We start from the raw sequence: 11,347 nt of genomic DNA on the forward strand, positions 1-11,347 counted from the left end.
AAAAGAGAAATCTTCTATGGAACAGCAAGCTGCCGGTAAGTAAAGAAACTCACCGGAAATTCTGTAACATAGCACATGTGGGAAGATGATCTGAAAACATCTGCCCAGAATGCCAAAACCAGAAGGAACCTGATTTCGGTAAATGATTCAAACCGAGATCTGATCGGAAACACTTTACCGACACAAGCACAAGTGGGGATGGACCACATTCACCTTTTCCTCGAGGACCCCGAAAGACAAAGATTCCTCGACAAAGATAAAGGAGACATGTGACTATCCCAATAAGAAATCAGAACCACTACCATGTGAGTGGAAAAGGACCACCAATAATCGGTGGAAAAAGACACAAGGACCACTAACAATGAGTGGTAAAAGACGAAAGAAGATTGGATACTTTATTTAAAAAAGGAATCCAATAAAGGAAAACAAGAAAAGTGGACCCAAATCTTACATTATAAATAAGGGTAAATGGAACCAGTTAAAGACACCAAAATCAAAACTTGAAGATGTACCGTGTATATCTAAAAGTCTTGAAAAAACGAATCAAGTATAAGAGAATTGAGGCTGCAGCTCTCAGATCGATAATTCAAATGTATAAAGAAAAGGGAAATGAAATTACGGCTGATATCTTCCAGACTCATCTATACTGGTATCTCGAAGAGATCAAGGAAGATGAAAAGTTAATTTCTAGATTAATAATCTAGAAAAAGAAAGTTCAAGAAGGGACCATCCAACCACTACATGGTCCATATGCAAGCTGTAAAGGCTTATCACGATTTGAAGTCCGAGTTTCAAATTCGTAAAAGTCTTCTATAAATAAAGAAGCAGAAGCAAGATGAAGACGTCGATCAACCTCTTCATTTTTCTTCAAACTATTTGTAATAATTTTCTTTCAAGTATATGTGTGCAGTAAGTTCAGCTACTATTAGTAGCTAAACAAGTTTCTCCTCCTCTACAGGAGATTACTATGTATTAATAAATGTATGTGTTTGAATAAAGAGATCTTTGCTCTTAATCCCTCTCATGTATTATTTTCAAAATTTTATCTTTTATTGTACATCCTAAGGTATGAAAACGAATTAGAGTTGTGTCAAGTGCTGCTGAAGGAATCTACGTCAGTAACCATCGGTTGCGATCACGTGGTTGGGCTGTGAGGAGCAGTCTGTAAAATATGGTGGATATAATCCCGTGGTACTTCGGTCAAAGAGGTAAAAGATTTAATTTATTTTACGGAAGCATGATGAGCAATTATTTACAAATGAAAAATCAATTATTCAAAATAAAGATATAAGGGTAAATTTGGAAATTTAAAAGATATGGGGAGCTGAAACAAAGTTTTAGTGGGATAAGGAGTAAAGAGAAAGTTGAGAATGAGAATAGAGATTTTTTGACAAGTTCCCTAAACAATTCTCTTTCCTCCCTAATTGGCTATGCCTCATGCGAACATTAATTAACCTTGGGAGGATGTACACTTGTTACAAAATTATCATTACCAAAATTTTGAAACTGCATTTTATGCTATCTGTTAAGAATTATTCGTTTAAATATAATTAAAATAACGATTTTACTTATTTAATTCATTTTCCTCTTGTGTGCAAATATTATCAATAGAGAAGGTAAGGGAAGGTATTAGGAAGACATAAAACAATGACCAGTGGGTGGAACAGTGTTGGAGCCACATGCATGGACACCTGGACTTTAGCGAAGGTGGCCCAAGTTTTTTTCTTATAAAAAAGTTATATATTTTAATTTTGGATTAATTTGATATTAGTCGAGATAATTCAATTTAATAATTTAAATATTATAGAGTTTAAAATCATAGTTCGGATAGAACAAATATCCTCACTCCACCCTTGGGTGGGAAGGGAGGAAAAATATTAGGATCTTGCATTAGGGGTAATTGGGTTTTAAACTTTGAGTGGGTCTCATGTGAGACCGTCTCACGGATCATAATCTGTGAGACGGGTCAACCCTACCCATATTCATAATAAAAAGTAATACTCTTAGCATCAAAAGTAATACTTTTTCATGGGTGACCCAAATAAGAGATCCGTCTCACAAATATAACCTGTGAGACCGTCTCACACAAGTTTTTGTCCATAAACTTTAGCATGCCTAGGGAAATTTTAGATTAAATTTCTAAATGAAGGTTAATTTTCAGACATTAAATTAGAGAAAAATGATAGATTTCAAGTTCATCCAATAATGAAGTTATTTGAAATACATTCTATTTTGTATTACTAACGTGTAAATAAGGGTTGAATTTGATATTTGATCTATTGTTTCCTTATAAACAATAAAATAATAATCAAAATTCATAGATTTGAAATCTATGTTCCCGAAAACAAGGTAAAGTTATGTTTGGATCAAAAGATTTGGATTTATAGAAAGATTTAAATCAAACAATTTGAAATTCAAATGATTAGGATGTGGTGAATTTAAAATTGAAGCAGAAGAATATACTTAAGCTACAGAAGACGTTTCAAATCTTTTCATTCTAATTTTGAGTCGAATGCATACAATGGATATAATATATGATTTTAAAATCAAATCCACCCAAATACTTGAATCAAAATGCAACCTAAATTATATAAAACAGAATATATTTGGATAGTTAAAAAAGTTGTAAATTGTTGAGTTCGGTTATTTCTGAAAATGTACATATAAGCTCTCTTGTATCATTGATGATTGATATAAGGATTCAATTCTCTCCCAACTGTATTCTTTCTTTCCAACAACTTAGTATAGTTTCAACAATTTTCATGTATTCCAGCATTGCTCTTCTTTGACAACAATTTGGCTATTCGCATTCCAAAACGAAACACATCAAAATCGATTGTCACGTTGTTTGTGACAAAATTCGGGAAGGACAAAGTAATTCTAATCGGTTTCCCAACTTCAACTTGTGGATATATTCACGACGCCATTATAGTTCTGTTCATTACGCATGTGGCGGGTTCTCGTTAACGCGGCGGCTCAACCATAACATCAAGAACAACTTAAACTAGTCAGATGAATTTGTTAGAGTAGATGTCCTGTAAGCCAACTGTTGGCTAGAGATTTTATTGACTCAGTTGTAATAAACAATCTTTATTTTAATATAATTCATTAATTTTTCATGGTTTGTTATTTCTTTATCCGTATACTCATGTGAACAACATAGATAAATATCTTGATTATACTTTAATACAAATGAATCGTAATTCGATGTTGAAACTCGTTTGTAAACACTCCACATTCTAAATTTGTTCCTAGTCAAATCAGCTGCCTAAAACATGGATAAAGGTCGCTTGAGCTCGAGACTAGCATCTGCGATATTGTGTACTGTGTTTCTTGGTAAGGGCATAGAGATGTCCAAAAATGCAGATTGGTAGTCATAAGATGATTATACCGAACAACCCTCTCTCGGACTTTCCAAGTGGTTATCATTCATCGAGAGTATAAGTCTGTGGTTATTATTGTACACCATTAGTCCTTATCACCCGGGACAACACTGAGGCTCTATATGCTAGGGCTGTGCTTTGACTCGTTTACCGGCTCCAAGAGAGTCATCGGGTGGAGAGATTGGGAACATTTGCGACACATATAGGAGCCAGTGCATTATAGTCAGAGATTCACCGCTCACCTGCGGGTGTGAATATCCTATGTGATCTAATGAAATAATATTGCGTGGAATCTCTGACCAGAATATGAGATGTACATTGGAGAAGGAGTTCTCCAATGGTACATGCGATGCCACTTTTTATATGTATCACATAGTTATCGAATTATTATGCAACCCTCGATGAACCAATGGTTGCAGATTCGATCGTGATATATGAGATGAAGAGACCGTACTGTACGCTAATCATAGTCGACTGGTTCTTGTAGACACTATCAGTGATACCTAGGGAATCGTGGGGGGATGTTACTATACGCTCTTACCATGATTCGATGAGTTTAATCAGAAATATGATTTCTGACATTCTCATGATCAATTGTTGATAGATAGAATGGGGCAAATAAGGATAAACCCGAATAAAAGATTATGTCCTGAATCACAAGGAGTTGTGAACCCACGCTAGTTGTATCCCTGAACCATTGAGGGTCACACAAGCATTGAATCGTTTGTTCCTGTTGAGAGAATAAATTCAAGGAGTTGAATTTATATTATATAGTAAACTCAACGAGTTGAATTTATGATAATTAAATTTTGGGAGAATGAATTCAAGGAGTTGAATTTATAAAATCTGAGAATTTAATTTATTAAACTCCAAAGTTGAGTTTGTTAAATATTAAATTTTGGAGGTACTAAATTCAAGGGGTTGAATTATAATTTAAACAATAAATTCAAATGTTGAATTTATAATCGATTTATTTATTAAGCTCAAAAGTTGAGTTTATTAAATAATAAATTAAAATTGGTGGGAAATATGTTTAATAGGTTTTTAGCCGTACAAGTCCAACATACTAAATAATTAAAGTTCTTAATGGACTTTGTTTAATTAATTAAACTGGTTGGACTAGCTCAATTAATTAATCAAGCTCATTAATATTAATTAAGATTATTAGGTTATGACTTAATTATAAATAGGTGTTAGCATGGCATAACCCTAGCCACCAACACCACAATTTTCGAAAATCCTACTCCTTCTCTCCACAAAATTTCGGCTACTTCCTTTTGAAGGAAAAGTTTGAGTCGTCTCTCGTTTTTAATCTTCTACGTAACAAATTCTTCTAATTTTTCTAGTGCAAATTAGAAGAGGAACAAATCATCTAGTCATGGACCTGATTAGAAAAATAAAGAAAGAAGATTTGAAGAACGTACGTGGGATTTACAACAAGAGCTATGTTCACTTATACCGACGTAGTTGGAGCCAAGTGAAAATTTTTCACCAAAGTTAATAGTTTTAAACATCTATGTATGTTTAATTTATAAAATCATACGAGTTCTCAAACATATATTTTGATTGTCAAAATAAAAATAAAATTTTTAAAACTTCTGCGGTGTTTGGGCACGAAAAAACCGAGATCCAACATAATTGTGCTCAATCCATTTAATAAATCTTCTGCAAAATTCTTACACAAAGCTATGAACAGAATAGGGATTGATCAATGATAACGTCAAAATACAAAAACAAAAAATTTAAGATTACAGGCAAGAAAATACATGTTACCGAAGATATCTCTCTATACACTACACCTCTTTGGATTCATTTCAAATTCAACAAGATTTGAGCTTAAATTTTAACAACTCACATTTCTAGGCATCATCAACATAGATGGTTTGCTGAGAAAACAGCCCACCAAAAAACTTGCGTGTCTCGGTAGGGGGTGGCTCGGGTGTTTTCGCTTTAGGTTTAGCAGCAACCTTGGATTTTGGAGGAGGGGGCTGCCGAGCAGGAGAAGACTTCACTACTGCCTTGAGGGAAGGGAGAGAGCGAGCCTTAGCTTGTCCCCGCACAGTGGCGACTTGAACTTTAGGCTCCTCCTCTTCTGGCTTTTGAGCAGCTATTTTAAGCTGTGAGCTAAACTTTTCCCAGTTAAAACCTGACGTGATGTCTTTTGCTTTGTCGAATATGTTTTCGAGTGATGGCCCAGCATCTGGTTCTTCACTCTTTTGAGCTTTTGTAGGTTCACTTGAAGTTTCTTCCTTTAGCTTATTGGCTGCTTCGGCGGCTTGCTCGGTTGCTTTGGAAGCCTCTTCATCGAGTTTTGCTTTTTCTCGGGCTTCTGCATAAGCTTTTCTTCTACCATCCTCTGGAACGGCACTGTTAGAAAAAGTGATTCATAAAGGATTTGATGATAGTCGCTGCCAAATCTTTAGATGAAAAGGTATCTTCTAAAATGATTGTGTTGATGTAAAATAGGGAACAAGATTACCTGAAAAATTCAGAAATAGCTTTCGCGGATCCGGATGCATCGGTGTAAACTTCAACAACCTAAATATTGCATCAAACTCCAAAGATTAGATAGTACAAGAACATGATAGTAACATGGAGAGTCAAATGAAGAAATTGAAGCACACATAGTCTAACATAAGAGAAGTTTTAGTCATGCACAGTTTGAAAACAAGAGACAAGACTCGTATAGGAATGTCTTTATGATTATTCAACCTTATAAACAAGAAATAAAAATAACCTTATTCTCTGCAACTGAAGTATTCGAGAAAATATCAGCCACCACTGAAGCTATCTGTGCTTTTGTTACCTGTTTACCAGGACATAAAAAGAACAAAAGAAAAGGTGATCAGAAATTTTATAAATAATTAAAAACAGACAAACAAATAAACCGATCCATTGGAAAATCTAAAAGCTTTGCAATCTCAGCCATTCACGTGCTGAAAGATGGATTTTCCTAGATGTTTTCTTTAAAAAAAATAATGAAAACAATTGAATACATTACATTACTTTGTATTCGTTTGGTCCGGTAGCACTTCCTTCAGCCAACACTACGACATTGTACGACCTCTCGGGTGAAAAATCTTCCGTCAACTTTGTCTTTATGAGGGTGTAACTAAAGTCGGTTTCCACCAGTTTTTGCAGAAGTTCAACTATTGTCAGGGGCTGAGTTCTCGAAAATATGTTGCTAAAGAACGATGTGATGCCATCAAGAACATTGTAAGTTGAGGCAACAGAGGCAGTTCCATCATATATTATCGTAACATGACCAACATTTGCCAATTGTGAGGCTTGAATCACTTGTAAGGCATCAGAAACTGTTACCTCGGAGGTTGGACCATTTTCCGCTGGACCAATGGTGACCACAACTTTGCTAGCATTCCCGATTGCTTTGGCTATCGATTCTGCATCTTGGAAAGTGGAATCAACTGCATTTAGCCTCTTTGATTCATCGAAGGATATGATCTGTCATAGGCATGCAGGTATTAAATACCAACTGGCTTGCGTAACACAATTTTCGTGCCTACAAACTCATAACTATAATTTTTAGTTTGAACTTTCCAACTTTTAGCCAAAAAAATTGGTACTTTTCAACAAGAAAAGACAAACCAAGCACCCTAACAACTAATCTCACTCAAAACCGACAATACAAATACATCAAAAGAATGAGCTAACCTTATACTTGACAGCCAATTGGGCCAATTCTTGTGCAGCAGCAATATCAGGCACACCGGCCCTGACACTGAAACCCTGCCTCAGAAGCGTCTGCGCAATGCGTATGCCAGCCTGCCCAGTTGCTCCAGCTACAAACACCGTCCCCGGGTCCTTCCGCCGCCCGATACTCAACCCAGAAGACGACGGTTTCGTGGCTGCCGCTGGAACTATTAACTTCACATTCGGCAAGTTTCCGAAGTTGAAACGGAAAGGGGTCGAATTTCCCGTGTCTTTCGCCGGAGAATCATCGTCCTTTTTGGCAAACACGGAGAGCCTTGGATTCTTGAATATGAACGTGCGGTGAGGAGTACAAGTAAGAAGAAGTGAATTTGAAGCAAGCTGGAATGGAGCCATGAACCCGTGAAGAGGAGGGAAAAATTACTCCAAAGAATCAAAAGCGTTTCACCAGTTTTGATTCATCGCCCCATCCCATTCACCCAAAAACAATCTGAATTTTAGTGAGGATATTTGAGATGTATATCATCAAATTTTGTGCTGCGGGTGGCAAGAAAGGAACACGAAGCTTCTTGAAATCCAATCATATGAAGCCACGTGGTTTGTGCTTTATCCACATAGAAAATTGCTCACCAGACGTTTATATGATTATTATTATTATTATTATTATTATTCTTATATCCTTGTCCATTTTGCACATTTAGAATGAGAGCAAAAATCTTTTTTATAACCGGAGATCAATAATTATCTACGAAATTTGGATTTGTGGGAGGGTATCGACGTTGGGGAGTCGAATATATATATTTGGAAATACGACTGGCTTCGAATCTTTCATTCTGATTTGAGTGGATAGATACAATAGATTTAATTATATTGGACCATAAATCAAATTTACTCAAATCTTTCGATCTAGATACATCCTAAAATAACCGACTATCATGTTATTGTGTTCATTGTAACTTTGATGTTAGAAATTTCTTTGGTGATCATTTTTATTATTTGAATTAATTTATACATATAAACTTGATAAAATAAATTTAAGTAAACAAGACACGATGAACTTTTAATGTGGTTTTCCGATGTCTGACGTTATAGTATGTTGAACTCAATTGTGAATTATTTAATGGCAAGCTTCACTGAATATCAGCTTTGAAGCGTCTGAGAATTTCTGAATATTACCACCAGAAAAATGCTTGTTATAATGTCACACACACAACTGCATAAATAATTTCAAGAGCTGCCCTGGAGATTTATTATTGCATCGTATGCCTAATCAGAATGTTTTGTAATATGCCTCGTTGAAACTAAATCTGCATCGAATACAAGTTTCCTACATTTTTGAAATTGAAATAAAATCTTGAGAATATCTTGTGCATGATATTCTTCTATTGTTGGCTAACCATGATGATAACATCAAGGTATGTTTGGTACAAGTGATTATATAAATAAATGATTGATTATGTTATTGATAACAAGATTGATATATTATTAATCAAATATTATGTGATACTATTAAAAATGTTTGGTTCAACGTTTTTAATATGTGATTAGATTTTAAATATTAATAAATTTACTAGTATACCTTTGCTAAATTTACTTATTTGTTGTACACATCTAGAAACAATACATAATATTAGATAATAATAATAATTATGTTAATAATAAATATATTAATAATCTTTGAATTAATAAGGGTAAATATCATAAATTTAAATATAATAAAAATAAAAATATTATTGATAAGTATAACCAGCATTAAAATTTAATTTTTATTATTTTATTAAAATATATATAAATAAATTATTTTTTTCAAAATAAAAATATATCTTTATATTTTTAAAGTTTAAATCAAATTAAATATTAATGATATATATTAAATCACTCTAAAATAAACTTTTTATTCAATAAATAACTTTAACACTTTAAGAAATAAGAGGAGAAAAATGTAATTTATTGAGTTTTGATAGTGTATCCCACTTGATTTGTATGATTAATAATCAAATAGTTCTCCACAAAATTGGATCTTAAACCGAGTTAAAATGATTATTAAAACATCTTAAAATTTTAACCAAACATTAGATAAGTGCTTGACAATTAATCTATCCTTGTTTAATCCATTCATCCAAACACACCCCAAGTGTTTAAAATACCTAGATCACTTGTATGCACATATCTTATTAAGATTATCCATATCAAGATGAGACTCCACGTGAACAAATCTCTAAGGCACCTTTCAACAATATTATTACAAACTTTGGTAATTTTAGACAGATATTCTGTTGGAATATGTTTTCTTATACACAAGATGCAGTTAAAGTTTAAAATTTTTATTTTCGACATTCAAAATGTTTCTTGGGTGTCCAGATGAAGTGGTTGTCAAATTTTCCTTTTGAAAATTCAAGGAGGCCGAAAATTTCTTTATGGAGAAGAGGGAGATAAAATTTTGTCAGTCAAAATCTGTGTGTAAAACGTGTGATATTTCATATGAATCTTAATAAAATATTTATAGACTTTGATTCCTAAGCACATAAGGAGTCCTCCTTTTAATTCATATTCTTGATTCCATTATGATTCTTATTTTCATTAATTAATTAAAATTATCATGTTATATGTATCATGTTAAGTCAACTCTTGATTAACTTATTAGTTAATAAATTCTAGACCCCTCTAAAATATTCCATTAGAATCTTGTACATATTTGTAGTCATCACTACTAACATTATTATTTAATTAATAGATTCTAAATTTACTGAATAAATAATTGTGAAATCATTACAACTACGATCTACGATCAGACAGCGCCAATATATCAAGGGTACAAATCTTGTTCATATAATGAAAATTAAAATTTTAAATATCAAAATTTCCAATGATCCATTTTTGACAGTTTTGTAAACTCTTTCACCAAAACAGACAGTTCTACTCTCTTTACAAAATTTGATGTTAATTAGCTGACTTCCACATCTTACATTATATGAGATCAACTTATAAACTCATTTATAAGCAATATGTATCTCCATCAAACTACAGTCACCAAATTCAACTCCTTGAACTCGACTATCTCAACGGGAACATAGAATCCGATACTTGTGTGACCCTCAATGGTTCAGAGATACGGCTAGTTGTGGTTTCACAACTTCATGTGATTCAGAATAACATTTATTATTATTCGGGATTACCCTAATAACTTCATTCTTTTTGTCAATGCTTTGATCAAGAATGTCATAACTCAAGTATGATTTCACTCATCAGATCATAACAAGAGCGTCTATTAGAGTCGCCTCATGATCCCTTAGGTATCACAGATAGTATCTACAAGAACTATAAGTTATCGTTAGCGTACAGTACGGTCCCTTCAACTCATATATTCCGATCGAATATGCAATCATTGATATATGAGAGTTGCATTTGAATTCGATAACGATATGATATGTCGTTGAGTAATAATAGTGACATCATATGTGGAAACATGCAAACCTCTTTCCCTAACACATTTCTTGCTTTGGCCAGATAATTCTTGAACTATTAACTCATAAGATCACATATGATATCTTTACCTGTAGACAAACGGCGAATTTTCGATTGCAATGTATTGGATCCTACATAATTCGAAACTACATTCAACATCATCATCTGATGACCCTCAATTTAGTCGGCAAACGGAAAAAAGTGTATGCTAGTACGTAAAGTATATACGTTGTCCCAGGTCAAAAGACTAATGGTGTACAATCATAACGACGGACTATGTCACTCGATAATAGATAATCACTTGATCAGTCCGAGGGAGGGTTGTTCAGTATATTAGCATATGATCACATATCTGTATGAATCGACATCTCCATGCTCTTACCAATTAAACATGACGTTTATATCACATATTCTATGTCAAGCTCAAATGATCTTTATATTTATTTTAGACGGCTAATTCAACTAGAAACATGAACTTCATTATCTTACATTGAGAGGTACATCTTATAGTACCTTTTGCATATTTTATAACTGGAGATCAATAATTATCTAGAAATTTGGATTTGTGGGAGGGTATCGACGTTGGGGAGTCGAATATATATATTTGTAATACGACTGGCTTCAAATCTTTCATTCTAATTTGAGTGGATAAATACAATAGATTTAATATTGTACTATAAATCAAATTTACTCAAATCTTTCAATCTAAATACATCCTAAAATAATTATAATTATAATTAGTACCGACTATCATTTTATTGTGTTCATTGTAACTTTGATGTTAGAAATTTCTTTGGTGATCAAGTTTTATTATTTGAATTAATTTATAC

At 33.4% G+C, this 11,347-nt stretch overlaps 1 protein-coding gene across 1 annotated transcript; it reads right to left on the reverse strand.

Annotated features, from left to right (window-relative positions):
* Positions 1-5,072: 5,072 nt before the first annotated feature.
* On the reverse strand, positions 5,073-7,567 carry LOC140823096 (protein PLASTID TRANSCRIPTIONALLY ACTIVE 16, chloroplastic). Its single transcript, XM_073184235.1, has 5 exons — positions 7,056-7,567; positions 6,390-6,845; positions 6,121-6,189; positions 5,863-5,921; positions 5,073-5,750 (listed from the first exon to the last, which is right to left on the reverse strand). Exons 1-5 carry the CDS (start codon positions 7,446-7,448, stop codon positions 5,243-5,245), a joined length of 1,485 nt encoding a protein of 494 aa, XP_073040336.1. The 5' UTR covers positions 7,449-7,567; the 3' UTR covers positions 5,073-5,242.
* Positions 7,568-11,347: the final 3,780 nt, after the last annotated feature.

The sequence above is a fragment of the Primulina eburnea genome, chromosome 2 (genome assembly GCF_022965805.1).
Source record: "Primulina eburnea isolate SZY01 chromosome 2, ASM2296580v1, whole genome shotgun sequence".
Classification (NCBI taxonomy): domain Eukaryota; kingdom Viridiplantae; phylum Streptophyta; class Magnoliopsida; order Lamiales; family Gesneriaceae; genus Primulina; species Primulina eburnea.